The sequence below is a fragment of the Emydura macquarii genome, unplaced genomic scaffold, assembly GCF_026122565.2.
Source record: "Emydura macquarii macquarii isolate MOO-44397 ecotype Brisbane River unplaced genomic scaffold, CSIRO-AGI_Emac_v2 contig_2422, whole genome shotgun sequence".
In the NCBI taxonomy this organism is placed as follows: domain Eukaryota; kingdom Metazoa; phylum Chordata; order Testudines; family Chelidae; genus Emydura; species Emydura macquarii.
In genome coordinates, this window is record NW_027132559.1 from 37,078,679 (window position 1) to 37,104,495 (window position 25,817).

General features: G+C 46.2%; 1 protein-coding gene across 5 annotated transcripts in view; it reads right to left on the minus strand.

Annotated features, from left to right (window-relative positions):
* Positions 1-25,817, minus strand: part of RSU1 (Ras suppressor protein 1) — a 190,767-nt gene that overhangs the window by 69,741 nt on the left and 95,209 nt on the right. The window contains exon 9 of one of the 5 annotated variants that reach the window (XM_067562295.1): positions 5,902-6,107. The exons of 3 other annotated variants lie outside the window; for them this stretch is intronic. In XM_067562295.1, coding sequence (XP_067418396.1) covers positions 6,062-6,107 — 46 coding nt within the window. In that variant the 3' untranslated portion in view covers positions 5,902-6,061. Of the gene's footprint in view, positions 1-5,901; positions 6,108-6,510; positions 6,999-25,817 lie in introns of those variants that run through there. One more of the 5 variants, XM_067562297.1, reaches the window with a different exon arrangement.

Here is a 25,817-nt window from a genome sequence, read left to right on the forward strand (position 1 = left end):
TAGGCGGAGGCCTTGATTGCTGCTGCGCCTGAGGCTGTGACTGACGTCTGGAAGCCTGGGGCATGTAGAGGCCCTAGGAGCGAAGCATGGCCTGAAGTCCTTCAGACTGTGCAGCTTCGCATTGGTCTGATCAGAGAAAAGAGCCGACCCATCAAAGAGGAGGTCCTGAATCGATTGCTGCACCTCCTGGGACAGGCCCGAGGATTGCAGCCATGAACACCTTCTCAAGGAAATGGCGGAGGCTATGGCCCTACCCGCCGAGTCAGCAGCGTCACTGGACTTTTGGAGCGCTGCCCTAGCCACCGTGAGTCCTTTGTCCAAGATGGTGGTGACGTCTGTGGCCTGGTCCTGGGGCAGGACCTCAGCAAACCGCCTGAGGGAATCCCACAAATTAAAATGATATCTCCCCAGGAGGGTCTGATGGTTGACAATCCTGAACTGCAGGGCTGCCGTGGAATAAGTTTTTCTCCCAAACAAATCCAGCTTTTTGTTGTCTTTGTTCTTGGGCGTGGAACCAGGTTGACCTTGCCTGTCCCGCTGGTTGGCTGCGTCTACCAGCGGGGTTCCCGGGGCCGGGTGAGTGAACGAATACTTGAACCCTTCGGTCGGGACATAATACTTCTCAGCCACCTTCGATATAGGGGCGACCAAGGAAGGAGTTTGCCACAGGGCCTTAACAATTTTGAGGACCCTATCATGGACTGGGAGGGCCTCTCTCGCTGAGGCAGCCGCCGTCAGCACAATGAAGAGGGTATCATCGGGCTCCTCTAAATTCTTCACCTCCAGCCCCAAGTTAGAGGCCACCCTCTTGAGCAGCTCCTGGTGCACCCTGAAATCCTCCAGTGGCGCCATGTGGTCCCGGAAGACTGCCTCATCCGGTGAGGAGGAAGAGGACTGCCAAGGTGCATCCTGCAGGTGCTCCCCCACCTTATGAAGGGAGGCATCTGTAGAGAGTCCCTCCATGGGGTCCGACTCCTCGTCCGAGGAGTGGTGTCTATGGGCCTTCTCCTGTGACGGGGACATGGACTGAAACCCCGCTGACAGGGTGGATTGGGGCCCCGGTCCCATCTGGATGCCCCATGGGGCCCAATAAGGCCATTGTTAAGGCCATTGTCCCTGCGGCCAAACTGGGGCTGACTGCGCCACCTGCTGTGACACCTTGTGGGGGCATTGGCTGTCCCGACGACTGTCCCCCCAGGGACTCCGAGCCACTAGACCGGCATTGCCATGCCTGTTCTCGGTACCGGTGCTGTGGTGTGCCAGGGACTGTCCTCTCGACGCCTTTGAAGTGGAGGACTATGAGGACTGCCTCCGTCACTGGGAGCAGTGCTGATGGACGGAGGCGCGCTCCGAAGAGCTCTTGATACTGGAGCGCCATCTCGGTACTGACAACTTGTGGCGCTGCTTGCCCTTCGGTGACCGAGACCAGTGCTGCTCCGGACTCCGGCAACCGGGCTCCATGTCAGGCGGATGGTCCACCACCTGCTGGGGCGGACCTCAACCGGTGCTGCACCTTGGCCTGTGCTGCCTCCAGTGTGAGGGACCGATGTCAGTGTCGAGAGGAAGACTCCACATCCTGAGTTGAAGCAGGCCGGCTCGACGATGTCGACCTTGAGCGACTGCTGGGGGAGCGTCCTCGCTCTACCCTTGGTGGCTATCTGGTGGGAGATCTTCCTCCCCATACTGGGGATCTCCACCACCCTTTGGCGGGACCCAATGTGGGCTTGCCCCAGGACGCCGGCCCCTTCTCCCTCAACCGGGGAGGGGCCGTAGGTGGCGTAGGCAAGGCCAACAAGGCTCTTGCTGCCTGAAAAGCCTCCGGTGTCGACAGCGTTGGCAGGGGCACTCTCCCACTCCCAGGAGTTGGGGGAAGCTCTGTGCTTGGAGATGCAGGCACTGGAGAAGACTTGACTGGCCGTGGCCGGTGCATCTCCGCACTCGACCCTGCCCGTACCGACAGCGCAGGGGAGTGTCTGCACTCCGTGTGCTGTTTCTTCTTCTTTGGCACCGGGGATGTTGCTCGGTGCTGAGTCGAGGTCGGTGCCGGCGGTGCACTCTGCACTGAGGTTACGCTCAGTGCCAAGGTGAAGCAGGACGGCTCGGACACGGGGTGCAGCGCTGTCTCCATGAGCAAGGTTTTTAACCAGATCTCTCAGTCCTTTTGAGTCTGCAGTTTAAAACTCTGCAGATCTTGCATTTATCTCTCCTGTGCTCTTCCCCCAGGCACTTAAGGCACTGATCGTGGGGGTCGCTGAGCAGGAAGGGCTTCCTGGAGGAGGCACACGGCTTAAATCCAGGCGACCAGGATATGGCCCGGCCGCTCTAAGTCCCTCAGGGACTTCTTATCTAACTACACTTAACACCGCTTAACACTACTTAACAACTACTTAAAACTAACTAAAGTACTTCAAATAACAAAGAGTTCAAAGAAGGGGAACACTACTTGCAGAGAGCAAGGCTAGTTCCAGCAACCATCACGGGTGGAAAGAAGGAACTGAGGGAGCGTAGGGCTGGCAGTGCCTCATATACCACGGCATGCTTTGAGCAGGGGGTTGGACTAGATGACCTCCTGAGGTCCCTTCCAACTCTAATATTCTATGATTCTATGTGTGCGGGACTCCAAGGGGCACCAGAGCCAGCCCTACAGGGTCTGCTAAGGGGAAAAAAGTTCTGGGAACTGTGCATGGTGGCGTGCACTCACCTATAGTGGAATGGACATGCGCAATCACTCGAAGAAGAATGTTTATCTTTCCAATATTTATATTTATTAATCATTATATATTCCCACACACTGCAGGTACCAATGACTGTCTGAGTGAAAGTGCCCTTTCTCATATCAAACCATGTTGTCCATGAAGCGAAAATGAGCTTTGTTAAAAAGAACATTTATTATGAACCAATTCCTATTGTTACTTTAACACCACACATTAACCCTCTACGTAGAGGGAAATGACTAACCTGTGAATATTGTTCCTGCGGCCTTATTCTCTTACACAGCAAGGTTTATAACTTCTTCCGATAAGTAAGTTAATGAAAGGGACTCATCACTAGTTGCCATGGGGAGATGGGTGAAGGTGACTCTGGAGAGGCTATGATTTTGGAGGACCACAATTAAATACCTAGTCAATGGTTAAGCATAGCTATGTAGATTGCATTAAATTGGATGCACCAGTTAAAAAAAGCAGAGACAACAACAGTTATAACCATCACCCAATACTATAATATACTAAGACCCCTATTATGTAAACCACATGTTAACAGAATTGGAGCTCAAAGGACATTCACCAACTTCACTGCAATCAAACAATAAAATATTTCCGAACAGACTACATTAAATCCTCAGAATAAAACCACAATTTGAGGGTTAAACATCAACTCTGCTAAAACCAAACTGAAACCCAACATGTGCCTACTCACAAAACACATGCAAAGGAAGAGCTTCACCTCTGAAAACTATAAAGTGCCACACTTAATCTCACTAGACCTCATAAGAGAACAGTTCTTCTCAACTAGGTCCATATTAGGAACCTCTCCCACACAGTCTCCTTCCGATTTAGCAATATGAGAAATGCAAGGTGGTCAGGAGTCTGGGACACCTGTTAGCAAACCCCAGATTGAAAACCCACATGATAAATAATTTGGAACCAATACATCATTTGGAGTCCATTTCTAGTCGCAGAATCTCATCTCCATATTTCTAGGAACATCTAGTCCTGTATTTGCAGCCACATGCACACAGTAGTGGATTTATGTGGGAGACATGGTGACATGGGAGATTAAAATCTGTTTTTTTGTATTTATCTGTCATATGCTCTCAAAATAGGACCAAATAGCTAAAAGGTAATCAATACATTATGAAATACTATTAACGGCAGTGAGTTTGGAAAAACTCATCTGGTTTGGAAAGCATCTGTGCTCTGTGTTATAATACTTTGCCGAGTAGAGATGGAGTGACTAGTCTGAGTTTGTGTATTCTCATGGATTAGACAAATTGGAAGTCAGACGACTTGTGATCTAACATGGATCTGAACCAACTTGCTATGTGATCTTAGACATGCTACTTGGCATCCTTGAACCACAACGTCCCCATCTGCAAAATGGGGATAAGACAGAATACCCATATCACAATGCTGTTGTGAAGCTTAAATTACAGTTATCCAGTGCGCCGATATTCTCGGATAAAAGGGACTATGTAAAAGTGCAAATTATTAAAGTCACACACTAAATCAGAAGATTGGAATAGAACCCTAGCTCACAGCTCCGTCTTTCTTTCTACCCATGCTCCCATTTGTATCATGACACAAGTCTCAAGTTCTAGATTCATTGCTGATTCAATATATGCTTTTAAATTGATCAGTAGCTAAAAAGCATTGAAGATGGACCAGATATCAACGAACCTTGGTACTGAGAGGAAATCCTAGGACCAGAAGCAGCCTGATGCCTGTGTGAAGAGGATCCCTGCCTGCTGAGACCAGCCCCTTTGCAGTGACTGAGGAATCCAGAGTCATCTCTGCATCTGATAATCAATCCTGGAGTTTGAGAGTGCACTGTCAGTTAGTCAGGGAAATTGTTTGGGGAACCCCTACTCCCCAAACGGCATCCTCAAGCTAGGGAGTAAGAATTTGGGGATTTTTGATAATCTGCTGCCTATTAAACCTGCAGAAGGACTGACCATCTTATCCCAATTGCGAGCCTTTTGGGCTGGGCTGAACCCAGTCAACCACGCTGCTAAACCACTGCCTAGAAGATACTGTGGCCACAGGTCAACAAACGCCCCATCAAAGTACACGTACCAACGGGATACTAATTTTAATTGCTACATCGAGTCATGTGACTGGTGATCCTAAGTATCGTGTTTTATCCTCTTATGTTATATTTATTTCCTCTTTAATATAATGGCTATGTGGAATATATTGTATGTGTTTGTGTTATTCCTAGTGAGTCTCCAACTATCAGGCAAGTAAGTAGGAGTTATCCTCTGGTTAGCATTTTCTTCCCAAGCTGCCCTGCTGACCCTGCCAGGAAGGAGTGAGGGGGTGGAGACACCGCCACTTAAATTTATAGGGAAAAAAAATGAAGCAGATACACCGTGCTGAGTTGCTGGCGGGATCCATAAGAACCCAGGCCTATCCATCAAAACCTATAAGCAGATTGCATTAAAGAAGGTAACAGGGAAGAGAGGGGCACTACAGTTATTTGGTTTGTTTTGGGGATTTTGGGGTTGTTGTTTTTTTTTGGATGTGTGGAGGTTTCCCCCCCATAGATTTTACATAGCTCTATCCTGAAAATTCATAGATTATATTTCAAATCTACAACTAGTAATCTGCATTATCTGCTCAACTGGTATATTTTGGATATTACAATTTTAAAAAGCACCAAAGGACAGTCTATATGAGCAGATTCAACTAGACCAGAGGTCCCCAAACTATGGGGCACACCTCCCTGGAGGGCTTGGAGGAACCTTCGGGGAGGAGGGGGACATGGCAGGGCCCGAGGCAGCCCCTACAGGGTGGAAAAAAAGCAGCACGCAGCTCCGTTCTGCCCTGGCCTCTGTCTGCAGCCCCAGCCTTGGCTCCTGGCTGACCCTGTTCCGGGCCCTGGCCCCACACTCTGCACCTGGGCCATGCTTCTGGACCCGGACCATGGCTTGTGGCCTGTGTCCGGGCCCTGGCTCCCAGCCCTGTTCATGGCCCCGGGCTCTGCTGGTGCCTGATTGCGTACTTCCGGTTCCAAATGAGGTGGGTAGTTGACCGATCTGTTTGTAACTCTGAGGTTCTACTGTATGTCTATACCTTTATTATTGACTATTCTCATCAAATTAAAACCAGAAGACAAATAATTTAGTTCTTTTAGCTTTTTCTACGATTCATGTAGAAAAGTTAGTTACAGTTTACTATGCTACAGTTTAGTTTATGAAGACATCCTTATTTATTGACCTGATATCTAACATTTTGTTTTTATTCACAAAACATGAAAGCACAGGCAGTGGCAGTACAAACTCCCTCAGTGTACATCAAAGAGATCTCGTAGGGTCCACATCCCAGGAGTAATTCACTCGAGGTTAATTCAGTCTCCAGTACTGTTCAAAGCTTGGTCCTCTGTTGAGGCTGCCAGAAAGGATGATCATTAAGGCCTAGATCCTTCAAGTGCTCCCTGCATGCACACCCCTCTAACTATGCAGAGCAGGTTGCAGGATTAGGGTTTATCATCATCATGCTTTTGTGAAGGAAACTAAAAATTTAGGAATTGTCTCAAAAGGTCCTCATATCCAGGTCTGAGTCATTTTATGTAAGCCACTGAGTGACCAACCAATGGCAGTGATTTTCAGCCAAAACTGAATTGAGTTGGAGTCAGATCAGGAAAGTGTAAAAGACTTCACATCCCAACCATCTTCCCCTAAGCCATTAATTCTGTAGGCACTTTTGTTTACTATTGTATTTAAGGTAATCAAAGTATATACAGGGTAAGGCCATTCTGAACGTCAAATGCAATATTTTTCCTTGTATGCAATACATTGGAAGGAAGTGTGAAAAATGGTATTTCTTCTTTATATTATTTTATATTTCTGAAGTGCATCATTGTTGCAACATCATTCGCTATCCAAGAAATACTATTTCTTGTGTTTATTAACACTGGTCCAAAATCAAGTTCCACTTTTCACCAGATGCTGACTGGTGAAAACGTGTAATCAGCTTTGCTGCCAGAACTCCACTAATAAGACAGTTTATACCTCTATCAATGCTTAACTGAGTGACATGAAATAGGGAGAACATCAGCTTTTTCAATATTCCTAATAGAAGAGCTTCTGACACTTTATATTAGTCTGTAAAGGTTAATATAAAGCCAATGCTTATTTGTAAGTTCTTAAATATTTTGTATTTATTTCCATAAAATGCCACTAACAGAGGCTGGATTCATTGTCAATAGATGATTGTTTAAGTAAATTCATAGTTGATCTTCTATCTTTAATGGTTTCTCCTAGTCTGATCAAGTGACATCTTCAAGTAAAGGAAATACAGAATTAGTTTCCACAGTGTAATACATCTCCTATATTAATGTTAAAAACCCATTCCCCCACTTTTTCATCGCTACCACCTTTTAAAATAATTAATTAGTACAGCAAAATTCAACTTAGTTAACATGGAGTTACAGCAATAGTGTAGTTTTATTTAGCAAATACTCTTCAGAAAAACTGATGTACAATAGCTAACTAGCAAACAAACATTCTCAATTTCACAGGCATTTTAAAAAGGTGAGAATTACATATTTTATCTTGAAAGTTACAGGCACACTACACTAAATAGCATTATAAAGACAAACAGCCAGTAAATCTACGATAGGTTATGTTAGTTTTTAGTTTCATATTCATTTTTGCATCCAGAGTCTTTTCACTGCTGGGGCAGACCAGTTTATATCAAATGAGCTTTTGTCATGCCAAAGAAGAGATTGGATCAGCAGGTCATCATTATGGGATTAACAACTACACTTCCTCTATTCATTCTGTACCTTTTCTGCCCCTCCTTCAAACTCTTTTTTAGGTACAAACACTTTTCACAAACTGTTAGGTGACATTCAAATTGCGAGTCTACTCCCCCTCCCCCACATATCCCCATTTCCATTTCCAAATCCCCTTTCATGCCAGTGTTTTGAGGTCAGCCCTGTACTTACATTAATCTAATTTCCAGTACCTCAACTAAATTTAAAAATCTGCCATTGATAAACACACACTTTAGCTAGCTAAGGGTGCGTAACTCACTATGGCACAACTGCAAAAAAGCTTTTGCTTCTGTACTCCTAAAGCTTGATTTTTTCCATATGGCTTTTGGTGAAAACAACCATGTTACATATATTTATGCTTGGCAGGATTAGATTTTCACTGATAAAGGTCTATACTTGTCCATTTCACTGTATCAGCTGCAATCGACTAAAACAATATCAATCAGCAACAATCCCTGCGAGTGCAGCCTCCACCACAGCACCATGTGCTTGCAGGGATCAGGTGTCACCAAGCCTGTAGCAGTGTCAGGAGCCCTCCATAGCCTTGCTATCACAGACCTGCTCTCTCACTCACCAGCTGAGAGTCCAAGGGCTCCCTGTACAGCTCTCTGCTCTGGCCCACCAGGACCCACTTCCTTCCTCCCAAGACAGCAGAGCTGCAGTCTTGGCAGGGAAAAGTACAGAACCCTTGGCCAGGACTGTGAGGAGGAGCCGCCGCCTTCGGCTAGAGGGGAGGCCACCCTGCTGTTGAATTATTCCTGCCAGGTGCTCATTCTCCTCCTCCTCCTTGCATTCCTGGCTGGGGGGTCTCTGCTCTGCCCTGCCCTGCCAGGACTGCAGCCTCACCCCCCTTTGCCTTGCTCCTGCTGAAATCATGTATTAGCAGCATGCCAGCCATGTAGGGAGCCTTCTAAATTCCCTGAGAGAGGTAGGGCTTAGGACACACTTCTCGTCTTGGCATCTCCAATGGGTTCTCTTAGGTGGGGAGATGCATAACATGCTGGCTTTTGTAAATCCCATTCTGCGATACCCATCTGCCTGTATTTACTGGATAGGAAGCCTGAGTGCCTATGGGCTGGTCTAAACTGGTCTTACACAGGCATAACTACATGTCTCAGGGGTGTGAAAAACCTACATCTTGAAAGATGTGCCTATGTTGATTTAACCCCCAATTAATTAACTAACTTCTTCCATGAGCTAGCTGCTGCATCTTGGGGAGATGGATTACTTACACCAATGGAAAAACCTCTCCTGTCAGCGTAAAATAGATAGTGTCTACACTGAAGCACTGCAGCTGTACCATTTTAAGTGTAGACATACCCTAACTCAGCCCTGGTCTACACTACAGAGTTAGGTTCATGCAAGGCAACTTACGTCAACCTAACTCTGTAAGCGTCTACACTAAAATGTAACTCCCACCGATGTAACTCGCCCACTACACCAACTTAACTCCAGCTCTGCAAAAGGCATAGTGCTTAAGTCAATGCAGCAGGTTGATGCAGTGTCACTGTAGACACTGAGTTGCTTACATCGACTGTTGAGGCCCTTCAAAAGCCATCCCACAATGCCCCACACTGACCGTTAAATCGGTGCAAGCGCTCCTGGTGATGACACACACCACTGACACAAGGAGAATAGTGTGGAGATGTAAAAGTGATTTAATTACAGCGGTGGCTATACGTCAGCGCAACTTAGGTCGATTTAATTTTGTAGTGTAGACTTGCCCTCAGGCTTTGGGAAAAGACTGTTACTTACCTGTAACTGGTGTTCTTCAAGATGTGTGCTCATGTCCATTCCAAGTAGGTGTGTGTGTGCTGCATACACAGTTCACCAGAAAGCTTTCCCTCAGAAGCACCCGTAGGGTTGGCTCTGGTGCACCCTGGAGTCGCATCGCTATGGCGCTTTATATAGGGGCCTGCCGACCCTCTGACAGAGAGGGAGGCAGGCGGGTCTTGGAATGGACATGAGGAACACAACTTGAAGAACACCAGTTACAGGTAAGTAACTGTCTTTTCTTCTTCAAGTGTTTGCTCATGTCAATTCCAAGTAGGTGATTCCCAAGCCAGACCAAGTAGGTGGGGTTGGAGCTCAGAGAACTACAGACAGGAGCACTGCTCTACTGAACGTAGCGTCATCTCTGGCTTGTTGAGTGATTGCATAATGAGAAGCAAACGTATGGATAGTGGACCGCTTTGCAAATGTCCTGAACCAGAACTTGGGTCAGATAGGCTGCTGATGAAGCCTGGTCTCTCGTCGAATGGGCCGTGAGCTTAGGAGCCAGCACTTTGGCCAAGTCATAGCAGGTCTTAATGCAAGAGGCAATCTATGAAGAGATTCTCTGGGAAGAGACCAGAAGACCCTTCATCCTTTCTGCCAGCACCACGAAAAACTGGGTGGTCTTTCTGAACAGTGTGGTTCTCTCTATATAGAAGGCTAATGCCCTCCTGATGTCCAGGGAATGTAGTCTACATTCCCAACTGGACATTCCTGACTAGGTATTCTCGACCAGGATATCTTCCTGGTTTACGTGAAACTCGGACACCACCATCTGCAGGAATACTGGGTGGGGACAGAGTTGAACTTTGTCCTTAAAAGCACAGTGTACGGTGGCTCCGACATGAGTGCCCTGAGTTTGGAGACCCTCCTGGCCGAAGTGATGACTACTAGGAATGCCATGATAAATATAACAGGGAGCAGGAGGCGAGAGGCTCAAATAGGGGTCCCATCAATTGTGAGAGGACAAGGTTGAGATCCCATGGAGGGACAGGTTGGTGAGTAGGAGGATACAATCTGTCTAGGCCTTCAGGATACCATGATGTTAGGAAAAACCAAGCAGCCAGCCACCCCTGGATCAAAGGCTGAGATCGCCGCCAGGTGTACCTTAATTGATGACTGCGCTAGGTCCAGCTCTTTTAGGTGCAACAAACAATCCAGGATCACAGGAATTGGAACTGACTGAGCATGGATGCCCCTTTGGGCGGCCTATGAGGAGAATCTTTTCCATTTAGCCAGAGAGGCAATAGGAAGCCCTCCACAAGGGCTACCTAAGAGCACCTCTCTCACTGGTTCTGAGCATGTGAACTCTAGAGGATTTAACCATGAATCCATGAGGTGAAGGGATCGGAGGTTGGGGTGGAGAAGTGACCCGTGATCCTGTGTGATAAGATCTGGTAGCAGTGGAATGGTGACTGGGTTGTCTATGGAGAGGTTGAGCAGCAAGGTGTACCAGTGCTGCTGAGGCCAGGCTGCAATTATCAGGATCACTGATGCCCTGTCCTGTTTGATCTTCTGCAGAACCCGGAGAATGAGCTGGGTAGGTGGGAAAGCGTAGAACACTTGACCAGTCCATGGGATGAGAAAGGCATCCGCTATCGACCCTGGACTGTGCTTTTGAAAGCAGCAAAATTAAAAGCACTTCCTGTTGGACCTTGTGGCAAACAGGTCTACCTGGAGAATTCTCCACCTCTGGAAGATGGTGTTCAACACATCCGGACGGATGGACCATTCATACGGGAGAAAAAACCTGCTGAGGTTGTCTGCCAATGTTTTCTGGGCCCCTGACAGGTCTGAAGCTCCTACTTAGAATAGCCTGCTGGTTAGCTAGCCAAAGTTGAAGCCCTCCGGTGGAATATACTTTCCTCCCGAAAAGGTCCAACTTCTTACCCTCATTTGCCTTCAGGGTGGGACCTTGCTGTCCCTGGCTTTCCCTCTCATTAGCGGCCGCCACAACGAGTGACCTTGGGGGTGGGTGCGTTCATGCCCCTTAGGGGGAAGAAAGTATCTCCTCTCCACTCTTTTGGCCGCTGGGGCCAGAGAGGCTGGTGTCTGCCACAGGATCGCAGTGTTATTCTTGATGGTCTTAATTAAAGGGAGTGCTACCCTAGAAGGACCTTCAGCTGTTAATATGTCCACCATAGGGTCCTCTCCCTTGACAACCTCCTCAGCCTGCAGGCCCATGTTTTGTGTGACCCTGTGGAGCAGCTCCTGGTGCGCTCTGCTGTCGGAACTGGGGCAGGCAGGTCTCCTGCCACCGCCTCGTCCAGTGATGAGGAGGATGATGCTCAGACACTGGGATTCTGTGCTCCTAACCGATCACCTGGTACCGGATCTCCATCCTCGGTGCCAGGATCATGTATGCTTCTGGCACCAGTGCCAGGATCTGAGCTTTCTACGGTACCACGTGCAGCACTTGCCACCAAGTGGGAAGGTTGTTCTCGTCCCCCTAATACAAGCGATGGGAATCTGGCTGACCGGGACCCTTAGGTCTGATTGCATGTCCATGGGTCCAAAAAGGCCACTGAGATGGCATTTGCCACTGTGGGATCCACGGTACTGCAAGGAGCTACATTTTCCGTCCGAGGTGCCTGCTACAGTGCCAGCTCTTCTGTGAGGCATATGGCTCTACCTCTGAGTCAGATGAGAGCTGTTCACTCCTTGGTGACCATGGAGAAGCGATGCTGGGCGGTGCCGGTGAGCAGCACTGGGGGGATCTTGACCCAGCCAGCATGGCTGGTTTGCCCCTGGACGCAGGTCTCCTCGATAAGCTCTCTGGCTGCCTCAAATGTCTCTGGGGTGGAGGGAAGCTGGATATCCTCCTCCTCCTGCTTCCCATGAGGGGAATCCACCGGTACTGAACTCGACAAGGATCTTCTCTGGCCCGGAGTCAACGGTGCCAAGGTCGAGGGCTGGGGGCTCAGGTGTCCCGGCACGGGTCACACACTGGTAGCCTCCTGCAGGACTGGACTTAGGCGTCGGAAGAGCCCTCTCTCCCCGCTCCTCTTCTGCAGTCCCGGAGAATGGGAGCGGTGCCGCTTCTCAGACCGCACTGGGCCCCTTGGTGCTGGGGAGGTTTGACAGTGCCGTAGCTCCTTCAGTGCCGGGGATGCCTGCTGGTGCTGAGGCTCCTTTGGGACTGCTTCCTTTCTTGCCGCCAGCTCCTCCATAGCAGCTGGGGCACTCCTCACCAACACCGATGAGCCTGCTCTCTGCTTTGCAGGTCAAAAGGCAGCCTCCATTAGTAGGAACTTCAAGCATTGGCTGCATTCCTTTTGGGTCCTAGGCTTGAAGCTTCTACAGATCTTGCACTTCTTTTAGATGAGACTCCCCAAGATAACTCAGACAGGCTGAGTGCAGGTTGTCCCTGAGCATAGGCTTCAAGTAGGACCCACAAGACTTAAAACTAGGCATGCCCCGTCCCCGGAGGGAAGGGGAGTTAACAACCCGCTAAGCGGGGTACTTAACTACACTAATCAACTATACTACCTAAATGAACTATTCAAACTATTTACAGGTACTTAAGCAAACAAGACATGAGGGAAGCACTTTCTAGACAAGAGCAGCAAAGCTCCAGCAACTGTCACAGGCGGTAAGAAGGAACTGAGGAGGCGGAGGGTTGGCAGATCCCTATATAGAGTGCCATAGTGGCGCGACTCCAGGGGGCACCAGAGCTGACCCTACAGGTACTTCTGAGGGAAAGCTTTCTGGCGAACTGTGCATGTGGCGTGCACACACCTACTTCAAATTGACATGAGCAAGCACTTGAAGAATACCAGTGATTTTCTAAGCACGAGCGTTGCCATACCTAAGTTCCTTTGTGCATCTAGCCTTAAGTATCTAAATGTATGTCTATCCGGCAATAAAACACCCATGGCTGGTCTTGTGTCAGCTGACTTGGTCTCATGGTACTTGGGCTGCAGGACTATAAAACTGCTCCATAGGCATCTGGATTCAGATTAGAGGGATCCAGAGCTTGGTCTCAGCCTGAGCCCAATCACCTACACTGAAATTTTATAGATCTGCAACCTGAGCCCCAGTCAGCTGACACAGGCCAGTCACAGGTTTTACTACAGTGCAGACCTCCCTAAGTCTCTTGGAAATGGGATCTGAGCACTTTTTGAAATTTTAACCTATGTACTTTACAGACTATGAAAATCTGCTTTCCAGATCAGAATGAAATGAAGGATCTGACCTAAAGTTTCCAACATGTAAAAGGAAGATCAGAGACAGAGGAGTTTTTCACTGTGAATGGCCAGTTAAAATAGGAAGGTTTAAAGTCTGGGTTCAGGGCCCATGGGGGAGGCAATCAGTAGGTCTATATTTACAATATGGGAGATGAGACTCCATGGTCCATATACGAGAGAGGTTTGGGAAGTAAATTAAGTGGAGTGGGGTAAATAGATTTTTGATGGATAGATGTAGCATGGACATGGTTGGTGGAACCTAAGCTATAACTTCTGTGACAGGGCCAGCCCTGACGGCTATAGGAGGGTGCTGGAAGGCATATATATCAGCCCCAGGCTTAGCAAATCTTTGTTCCCTGGGTGATCCAGCTGCAGCCACTCCAGGGCAATTAAGCCAATCAGGCCAGCTGTGGCCACTCCAGGACAATTCGGCCAATTAGGCCAATCAGGCCAGCTGGGGCCAATCAAGGAACTTGCCCCAGCAGTTAAAAGCCTCCCAGTCAGGCAGACGGGGGCAGCTGAGAGGGAGTTGAGTAGAGCTGCTACAAGGTCTGGAGTCAGTAGAGGAGAGGAGCGGAGCGGAGCAGAGCTGCTGCAAGTGTGGAGCCGGTGGATGAGCTAGTGTGGGTGTGACAAGAGCACCCAGCCACGGGAGGTAAGAAGGAGCCTGTGCAACTAAGACCAGAGGACGTGGGCCCCAAAGAGCCTGAAGGAGAGCCACAAGCCAGTGGGGGCTACAGAAAAGCAACCCAGGGAAGGTAGTAGCCCCTTGGACTAAGCTGTTTGAGGCTACTCCTTGCAGGGTCCCTGGGTCGGGGGCCCAGGGTAGAGGGCGGGACCGGGCCCCCCGCCTTTTCTCCCACCCAGCCACACCACCGGCATAGCCGTAAGGAGCGCAGACCCACGGTGCAAAACAGGCCCACCTTGCCACACTTCCTATAAGTTTTTCAAAAGTGGCTTGTTTATAAATACAATGTTCTATTAAGAGAGACTCCCCTGAACTAACCAATACATATCTTAAAGTCATCGTAACACTAACAAAGTCTGCTTGTATACATACATGATCTATAAGATTTCCTCTTTTATTCTGAAGCTTTCTTCTTTCAAAATGAATGTAAAACCTTTTATATAAATACACATGTATATACAAGCACATATTGCACTTCCCCTCACTCTCTCTGCATCAGTCAAATGGCCATCTAAGCAGAAGATCAATTAAGACAAATCATACAGCAAACTAGTAGGACATTTAAAAACAAAGCTAAAATCACTGCCTAATTTCTACAGGTTACCAAAGCCAAATATAATTATCACAAGAACAATGACATAAAATAGACATGACATAGCCAAAGGAATCAAGAAATAGCTCAATAGAATGTATTCCAAGGGCTATAAGACAACATACAAGAGTGAAGAATCAAGTGCTTGGATTCACAGATCTATGAACCGGGGATTAGAAAAGTTTGAGACAGTCTCGAAGAAACACCCGACCATTAAATCAGTGAAATAATACTGTGCTGTATATGTAAAACACTGCACATAAGCAGAAAGTGAACAAGACTCAACCAATACATATAAAAATTAGTCTTGCATTAAAACTAATAAGAATAGTAAATGATTTCAATTGTATTGTGTTGACAAAAAGCAAAGGGTGGGATTTTCATAAAGCACTCAACCTTTGGTTTAACTCTGCTCTCACTGAAGTCTATAATTAACTTGAATAGGCACAGAATTAGGCCCAGGCTGAGCACTTTTGAAAATCTCACACAGAATGTACAGTTTTTTAGTGTTGAAAAACCACTTACTGTTATTACAATAAGATACCAGGGGCTCTCATCAACCTTTCCAGACTACTGTACCCCTTTCTGGAGTCTGATTTGTCTTGTGTACCCCAAGTTTCACCTCACTTAAAAGCTGCTTATTTATAAAATCAGACACAAAAATACAAGTGTCACAGCACACTATGAATGAAAAATTGCTTACTTTCTCATTTTTATCATATAATTATAAAATAAAAATAACCACATACTCGTGGTTGAGAACAACTGCTCCAGGCTGTGTAGTGATGGATGTCACTACTTCTTAGGCAGCCAGAGCACAGGATGAAACAGAAACAAAGACCCATAAGGTTAGAAGGGACCACAAGGGTCATCTAGGCTAACCCCCTGCCAAATTGCAGGGTTTGTTGTGTCTAAAACATCCAAGACAGATAGCTATCCAGCCTCCTTTTGAAAACCTCTAGTGAAGGAGCTTCCATAACATAATGATTTCTGTCACAATACACCTCCCACCCTGTCACAGTACTGAAGTGCAAAGTATCTATTGCTGTTAACTCTGAAAGTCATGGATTAAATTTTTAATTAAAGTTCTATATTAGATTTCACAAAGAAGTTTTATGATTTGGGTGGCTTTACAGAATGAAGCTGAAACATGAAAATACACACACACACACACACACACACACGCACACACAACTATATCCAATTCCCAAAACAGAAGAGATTAAAAACATCACCTGTATAAAGGAAGTAGTTTTGTCAATATAATATTTTCATGGAGTTACAAATAAAGCCCCCGATAGTAGCATTAACTACAATACATGACTGACAAAAGCATGTAATCTTGAATGATCTTTTCCATGCCACTTTGTTCATGCTATTAAGATGCTGGTTGTTTCTTTGATTTATCTGAGAATAAATTTTTGATGACTAGTATGTCTCATAAAATGGCTCTGGTGCTGACATACATTGATTAATAAGTCTGAAGAATCGAAACTGTCAGGAATTCATGTGCAAGAGTAAATTACTGCCAAACATATTAAATATTCCATAAAATACAGAATAAAAAAGGTTGATTTGGTAATTTAATCTTGCAGCAATTTGCTTGAAATAATTTATATTCAGGATCATCACTGTCAACCTTTTGCATACCTTTCCTTTTTAAAATCAACATTAAAGTAAATCCAGATTTGGGACACCAGAACAGGAGAAAATATTAAATGGAATAATCAAAGCTCACATTCAGAATTTAGTTTGGAAACCAAGTTCAGTTCAGGGGATTAAGAAAATTGCCTTTCAAGCATTTCAATTTTCATATTTAAAAACCAGTCTTGTGTACTGCAATCCTAATCCTGTACCCCATGACACATTCAAATCCCCCTCTCCAAAGTCATGGAGACAATTTGCAACTGTTAGCCTTTGCATGTGACATCTCAAACATATGTGGGGGACTGGCTGAGGAACCATATAGTTACAGATTCATTGATCTTACCCTCCTCCTCAGGGCAACTCCCAAACAAATCTGCATTTGGGTGTAGAAAGCCCCACAGAAAAGACGGTTACTAACCTTCTGGAACTGCTGTTCTTCGTGCTGTGTTGCTCATGTCCATTCCAAGTAGGTGTCTGTGCGCTGCATGCACAGTTGCCAGAAGATTTTTCCCCTACTGGTATCCGTAGGGTTGGTTCTGGAACGCCCTAGAGTCACGCCTTCACGGCAACCTATAAAGGGCTCTATCGGCCCCGCACTGCCTTGGTTCCTTCTTGAAGGCAGACTCCGACAGAGGGGTAGGCAGATGGGTCTTGGAATAGACATGAGCAACACACCTCTAAGAACAAGTTTCAGAAGATTAACAACAGTCTTTTCTTCTTCGAGTGCTTGCTCATGTCGATTCAAAGTAGATGACTCCCAAGCAGCCCTATAGGAGGAGAGGTTGGAGTTCAACAGACTACAGATCTGCCCTATCAACTGCCACATTGTGTCTGGCTTAATGAGTAATGGCATAATACATCATAAAGGTGTGGATAGATGACCATGTTGCGGCCCTAGAGATGTGCTGAATTGGGATCTGAACTAAGAAAGCTGTTGAGTTCTTGTGGAATGGGGCTGTCAATGCTGGGGCCAGCATCTTTGCCGGATTGTAACAGGCCTGGATACATAATGTGATCTACGACAAGATTCTTTGAGATGAGACCAGGAGGTCCTTCATCCTGTCTGCTACCGCTTCAAAGAGTTGAGGTGTTTTTCTGAATGGCTTAGTTCTTCCTATATAGAAAGCCAAAGCTCTACTAATGTCCAGTGAGTGAAGCTTCTGCTCTCAGTTGTTGGAGTATGGTTTTGTGTAGAAAACCAGAAGGAAGATATCCTGGTTCAAATGGAACTGCGACACTACCTTTGCAAGGAAGGCTGGGTGCAGGCGCAGGAAAACCTTGTCTTTGAAGAAGACCATATAAGGAGGCTCAGATGCAAGGGGCTTAAGTTTTGAAACTTCTGGCTGAAGTGATGGCCACTAGGAAGGCTACCTTCCATGACAGCAATGAGAGCGAACATGTTGCTAATGGCTCAAACGGCGGCTCCTTCAATGTTGATAGCACCAAGTTAAGGTCCCATTGGGGAACTGGCTGATGCATCTGAGGAAATAATTTGTCAAGGCCCTTGAAGCAGCGACTTACTGGATGATTTGCAAAGACCAAACAGCCTTCTACCCAAGGATGTACGCCTGAGATTGCTGCCAAGTGGACTTTAATTGATGATATTGAAAGTCCCTGATATTTAAGATGTAGAAGGTAGTTCAAGATAAGAGGCATGCATGAAAGTTCAGTATAAATGCCTTTCTTCGTGGACTAAATAGACTCTAGAATCTTTTCCAAAAGCCAGCTAGATAGCCCTAGTGGAGGGTTTCCAGGAGGATCTCCCTGACTTGCTTTGAACAGTCCATCTCCTGGGGGTTTAACCCTGCAGCTTCCACGCCATGAGATGGCATGACTATGAGTTCGTGTGGCGAAGGCAACTATGATCCTGAGTGATCAGGTCTGGCACTAATGGAAGACTGATGGGAGTCTCCACCGAGAGGTCATGAAGTGTGGTATACCAGTGATGGTGCAGCCAAGCCGGGGCTACTAAGATTATTGTGGATCCTTCTTTCCTGACCTTCAGAAGGACCTTGTGAACTAGAGATTCATGGGATGAAGAATGCACCCACAATTAATCTTAGACTGTGGTTCTAGAATGAGCAGAACTGTGTGCACTTCCTGTTGGATTCTGTTGGAAATAAGTCCATGTAGGGAATCCCCCACCTCCAGAGGATGTCATTCACCACATCTGGAAGGAGCGACCGCTCGTGGATGGATATCAACCTGCTGAGGTAGTCTGCCAGCACATTCCGAGACCCCCAGTAGGTAGGACGCCTCTAGATGAATCATGTCAGCTATGCAAGAGTGACACAGGTCGAGGACTTCCTGGCACATGGGAGAGGAGCAAGCTCCACCCTGTCTGTTTATATAGAAAACATTGCTGTAGTGATGTCTGTTCTTATCGAAACACATTTGCCTTCCAGGTGGGTACTGAAGGCTTGACAGGAGAGGTGTACCATTCTTAGCTCTCACACACTGATTGGGTAGAAATATCTTCCCAAGATCAAAGCCCTGGAGTCCTGAGGCATCCTAGATGAGCCCCCCCCACGTCTCCAACGCGTCAAGGAGGGAGACAGGGAGTGAAGGGGACTCCTGCACAGATTGATCGCAGGTCTAGCCACCAGAGGAGCGTTTCCAACATGGATGTCGGGATTGACACTACTCTGTCGATGCAATCCCAGGATGGTCAGTAAACTAAGGCTAGCCATGCCTGTAGGGACCAGAGATGCAGTCTGGTATGTTGGACTATGTAAGTGCATTCAGTTAGGTGGCCCAACAGTCTCAGGCAGGTTCTGGCCATGGTAATGGGGTGTCCATTTCCATTCCTCTATGGGAGCATCTGACTCAGAATTGTGAGTCCAGAAGATAGGCCCTAGCCGGGTTCGAGTCTAGGATTTCCCCTTAGAATTCTATCCTCTAAGTAGGAGTCAGGATTGACTTCTACACATTGATCAGGAGGCCTAATCTGGCAAATTCTGATCTTATGAATTTTATGTCTGCTTCCACATGCTCCCTGGAGCAGCCTTTGATTAGCCAATCATTCATGTATGGATATACCTGTATCTTCTGCTTTCTGGGGAATGCGGCCACAACCATCATGCACTTTGTGAATACTCTGGGAGTTGCTGAGAGGCAGAACAGAAGTACTGTGAATTGGTAGTGTGACCGGTTGACTACAAAGTGGAGGAACTTTCTGTGATTTGGGATAATCGACACATGGAAGTATGCATCCTTTAAATCAAGGGTGGTATACCAAGCCCCTGAATCCAGGAAGGAAACAATTGATGCCAAGGAGACCATGCAGAACCTCAACTTCTTCATGAATCTGTTGAGGTTTTGCAAGTCCAGAATAAGTCTGAAACCACCCTTGGCTTTCGGGATTAGGAAGTATCAGGAACAGAATCCCTTTCCTCTTAGCTCCCAAGGAACCTCTTCCACTGTTCCTATCTTTAGGAGCTTTTGCACTTCTTGAATCAGACATTGCTCATGAAAGAGGTACCTGAAGAGGAACAGGAAAAGTGGGGGCTGTGAGGGTGATAGGAAGCTGAAATGAATAGAGTATCCCCCCTAGCGGTCTGACATGATCTGGGCCCACGCATGGTAGAAGTGGGATAAGAGGTTTGAAAACAAAAGATGTGGAGGATCCAGAGTTTGGGTTGGTATACCATCCTCATGTGCAACCTCAAAAATTAGGTTTAGGCCCTGGAAGTTATTTCAAAGGAAGCCTGGGAAGGTTTCCTTCTGTAGTTCCTGCCTCTACTGCAGCCAAAGTCCTGTCTTTGATGTGGCTGACAAAACCGAGGCAGCGTTTGAGGCTTAAAATGTCTCCTTTGAGGCCCTGCACTGTGTAGGCACAGGAACTTGAGGGTGGTCTAAGAGTTCTTGAGACAATGCAGCTTCCAGTCAGTCTGATCAGAAAATAAAGACTGACCCTGTAAAGGAAGGTCTTAAATAGTCTGTTAGACCTCGTGAGGGAGTCCCAAGTGCTGCAGCCAAGAGCTGTGGTGCATCACTACTCCAGAGGCCATGGAACAGGCTGCTGCATCTGCCGCATCCAGGACCCTCTGCAACAATGCCTTCACGATTGCCTTGCCCCCTCCACCAGGACTGTGAATTCCTTCTTGGAATCAGATGGGATGGACTCTGCAAACTTCAGCATAGAAACCCAGATGTTGAAAGAGTATCTGCTCAACTCCGCCTGCTGGTTTGCCATACGGAAGAATATATCTTCCTGATGAACAAGTCCATCTTTTTTGCCTCCTTTGCATTAGGAGTAGGGCCTTGGTTCCCCTGCCTCTCCCCTTTCATTTGCTGTTGCAGCTACCAAGAACCCTGGACGAGGGGAGAAAGGGGGTATAGAGGTACTCGTAGTCCTTAGATGGGACAAAGTACTTCCTTTCCACCTTTTTGGCAGTCAGGGGAATGGAGGCTGGGGTTTGCCACAGTGCCTTTGTGGACTGTGAAAGTGTCTTTATGAGAGGCAGGGCTACCCTGGCTGGTCCTAATCTGGTTAAAATGTCCATTATTGAGTCCACCCCACCTTTTCAGAGACCTCCTCAACCTGGAGCCCCAGGTTTTGGGCAACTGTACAAAGGAGTTCCGGTGAGCCCTACTGTCCTCCACTACTGGTGCCGGTGAGAAGCCAGCAACCGCCTCATCGGGTGAAGAGGATGACAATTCCCTTACCTGGGCAGTCTCCTGACTCTCTGCACCCAGGGGATCCCGCAATGCTGGGTGTTCAAGTTTGGTGCCAGATCAACGATGTCAGGCTCAGTGCCATGTCATTTTCGGTGCTGGTATAGAACCAGGGAATGGTCTCCGACCAGGGCTGCTGGTACCTACTCCCAGATGCCATCGAGAGAGAATGTCCTGACCCCCGAGATCCCTGAGCTTGGTGAAAGGCCCAAGGAGTCCAGAAGGGCTACTGGGCCGGGATCGGCCACTGGGGTGGCCACGGCATGGAGAAGGGGTGAGCAGTCTCCAGGCTCCGGTACCCTCCTCTTTCCTACTGCCGACTCTGCCCAAAAAGTGAACGACTCTGCCTCAGAGTCAGATTCAGAGTGCTCGCTGCTTGGAGGCCAAAGTGGTGCGCTGCCCCTCAGTGCCGAGGCGATGAATGATGGAGCATCGTTGCAGGCTTCCCCTCAGATGGTACCGCATGCTTCTGCCTCTGGTGCTTTTTCATGGGTCTGCTGAGGCAGGACCGTGCTTTTAATGAGCTCCCTGACAGCCTCAAGTCTCTGGAGTGGAGGGAAATTGTAAGTCGTCCTCTTCAAACTCCCAGGGAGTGGGGTCAGTAGGGAATTCATAGGCACCAGACTCGACATACCCTTCTCCAGGGTCAGAGTTGAGGGCACCATGGCAGCAGAGGCGGTGCCTGAGTGGTCAGTACAGGTTGCGCTCTTATGCCCTGATGGTTTGGGCATTGGTGAGTGACCCCTATTTGTTTTCCTTTGTTTCTTCCTTGGAATGGGGGAATGAGAACAGTGCCATGCTCTTGAGGCGTTCCTTGGTGCCGTGATCCATGGTGGTGCCGAGGGTCTCTTGAACTAGAGTCCTTCCTCAGCACTGAATCTCTAACAGTCACCGGTGCGCTCTGGATCAAGTTCAACATGCCGGGCACCAGTTCCAAAGAGCTTGGAGATAGTCGGAAGGCCACCTCCATGAGGATAAATTTTAACCTCTGACTCCTTTCGAGTCCTAGGATGAAAGTCCCTGCAACTCTTGCAGCGGTCCCTTAGGTGAGTCTCTCCGAGGCACTTGAGGTAGGTAGTATGTGGATCACTCCTGGGCATGGGCTTCTTGCAAGCCCCACACCGTTTAAACTCAGGGGACTGAGGCATGCCCCAGCCCCTGAGGGGGTGGAGGAGGAGGGAGAAGAGAGTCTCATAAGGGAATCTGCTACAAGTACTCTAATTCTGAAAAAGAAAAACCACTTAAGACTACTCTACTTACAGATAACAGTTTGTGGCTAACCACTGAGAAGGGGACACTTGCGAAGCGAGAGACAGCAGATTCCAGCCAACCATCACAGGCACTAAGAAGGCACTGAAGAGGCAGGAGGTCGGCAGAGCCATTTATATGGCATCATGAAGGTGCAACTCCAGAGCCGACCCTACAGATAACACTAGGGGAAAAACGTTCCGTGACTGTGCATGCGGCGCGCGCACACACACACACTTGGAATCACCATGAGCAAACACTCGAAGAACTATGCTCAATGGCATGCAAGGAATATACATCTGGATGTAAGGGAGTGGGCTCTGAAAATCCTCCGTCTACAAAGTGAAGTTGCACTGGTAGCACCATGAAGCATAGGTGGGATTTGCTCCCTTACTTTTGCATATGTGTATCAATGCTTATTTTCCTATGCCTGCCTTATAGTGTACTGCATTACAGAGTTTGGTCCAGAGATAGCTTTTCCATCCTAGAAATGTGTATCTACTTATAAATTCATGTGCTGAGTTTATAGATAAAAGGATTCAGGTCATCACTGTTTCCAACCTAATGCAAGGAATGTTGCTGTTCACATTCAACAATGAAGTTAGACTTCTTAAAACTGCTGGCAAAAAAAATTAAGAGAACTAATATTCTTTCATTTATTATTGCTTTGGTAAATTTGGAGGAATGGAAATGGACAGTGCTCTAAATAATTCTCCTTACTGTTTCTGCCTCTGTACACTCACCTCAGACTACAATTTCCCTCTCCAATGAATCAATCAGGTGTAATAAAGAATAAAAACTGTTAGATATTTTTTCCCAGGGGTATTTGAAATTAACCAGCTTTCAGTACACTAGATCTGCAGGGTTAACGTTCATGTGACAAAGCATCAAGGGGGAAAAAATTATATTTTGTGGCTAGAATCAAAAGGATTTGTCTAAGCAGGAACTAACACCAGTTCTGAATGATAAGATGTTTATTGCTTAATTGGAAGAAAGCAGTAAGAATGGGAACTGGGAGGGGAGGAGGAAATGTGTTTTAGATTGTAGCATCTTGTGAAGTTGAGATAAACTTGTTATTGAAAAATTGTATTACATGATTATCAAATATACTATAAAATTAAATTTTAGTATATTATTTCTGGTTACAACCATTTTCAGCATTGTGCCTTTGATATTACAAAGGATTGTAAATAATACATAAACCTGACTGCAGTGATACTGGCTAAAATAAAAATTAACACTTTTTATAAACTGAATCAAAGACTGAACTGCAAGTCAGACATCAACAAATTATACTGAAATCATTTCCATGTAAGCTTCTCACTGGATAAACAGTTGATAAAACCTTCCATAAAATTAGAGACACTTCTCCAGCTATCTGATAGCCCTCAACAGTAAAAAAGGATCACACAAAAACTCAAACAATGTCAGACTGATATAAGAAACTGGAGCTTAATAAAAAGCCAGCATGTAATAAAACAAGATATTACTGTGTGGAGAATAGAAATTGCAGACAGTTCTGTTTGATTATAAAAGCGCCACTTTTTAATTTATCTCTCAAATAAAAACAGCAAATGTGTACAGTAACTCTTCTTGCTTAGTTGTAAAGAACCTTTTAAAAAAAGGAAACCAAGAAAGCAAGTCAACTGGATTTTGACGATTACAAGGAGTTAACAATTTTACCAATATTTAGTGCTGTCCGTGTTAATTTCCGTGAAGTGCTTCTTAGTCTCTAACAAATAATGTTTTCCACATTCACTTTCCCCTCTCTGCTTGCTTTGCCTGCCATGGCCTATTTTACCCTCCTTCTGATGATTTCCCCCAATTCACCTCATACTTCGTTACCCATAATGACCAAATATTGTGCTCACCATCATTTCTCAAGAGAATGTTAGATGAGAGACTCTTTGGAGTATGCCAATAAAGATCCTTAATCAGCTGCACTGCCAATGAGCAATTATTGACCATTCTTCAATGGAATGTATTATTTCTCTGGACAGTCAGGCAGGAAGGTTGGGAGGGCCATTTGACTCCCTTAGAGAAGTAGGCAAACTTCCAGACTCACCTGACCCACTACCAACAGAGCAGTGGGCCTTGTGTGGGCCGTAAAGCCACGAAACTACTAATTGATAGAATTTCAGGCCAGAAGGGACCATTAGAGCATCTAATCTGATTTCCTGCAGATTACAGGATATTAAATTCCATCCAGTTACCACTGTCTGGAGCAACAACTTGCGGCTGGCTAAATCTTGTCACCCAGAAAGGCATCCAGTCTTGGATCTGAAGACATTAAGAGATGGAAAATCCATCACTTCCCTTGGTAGTTTGTTCCAAAGGTTAATCACTCTCACTGTTAAAAATGTTTACCTTATTTCTAATCTGTATTTGTTTGTCTTCAGATTCCAGCCTTTCGTTCTCATTATGTCTTTCTGTGCCAGATTAAAAAGCTTTCCAGAATACAATCATCCATTCTGCAGGTCTGGCTTAAGTTTCTTGTTTCTAGATGAGTAGCTTTGCATTTGGCTGCATTTTGTTTGAACGGCCCAGGTTACCAAACTATCTAGGTCACTCCGTATGACTGCCCTGTTGTCATTATTGTTTACCACTCCGCCAATTTTATCAGCAGTGATTTTATATTTATTTTAGGATCATTAATGCAAATGTTGAACAGTGTTGGACCTAGTACCAATCCCTGCAGAACCTCACCAGAAACATCCATATTTGCTTAGGATTCCCTATCAATAACTAATTTTAGAGATCTGTCAGCCAGTTCTTAATCCATTTAACATATACTTTATTGATATTGCATACTGCCAATTTTTAAATCAGAATATCTGGCTGTGCGTAAGTCAAATGCCTTACAAAAATGTACGTACATTAGAGCTACACAGCTACCTTTATCAACCAAACCTGTAACCTCAAAGAATGAAATCAGGTTTGTTTGACAAGGCCTATTTTCCATAAAACCATGTTGACTGGCACTGATTATATTTCTGTCCTTTAATTTATTTCTTAACTAAATCCTGTATTAGCTTTTCCATTATTTTTCTCAGTGCTGAGGTCAGGCTAACGAGCCTAGAGAAACCTGGATCATTCCACTTGCCCTTTTTGAATACAGGCCCAATATCAGCCCTCTTCCTGTCTTCTGGAATTTCCCTGGTATTTCAAGATTTATTAAAAATGAACATCACTGGACCAGACATCTCCTCAACTTAACTCTTTAAGGGCTCTTGGGTACAAGTTACCCAGGCCAGCTCATTTAAAAACGTTTATCATCCCTCATAAATGCTGTTCAACATCTTCACTGGGTACTAATGAACTGAAGAGTACTGCCTGACATCAATTTCAGACAAGATAATGGAGCAGCTGATATGGGACTCAATTAATAACGAATTAAAGAAAGAAATGTAAATCAACATGGATTTATGGAAAATTGATCCTAACAAACTAACTTGCTATCTTTTTCGGACATGATTATAAAGTTTGATTGATATATGTAATAGTGTTG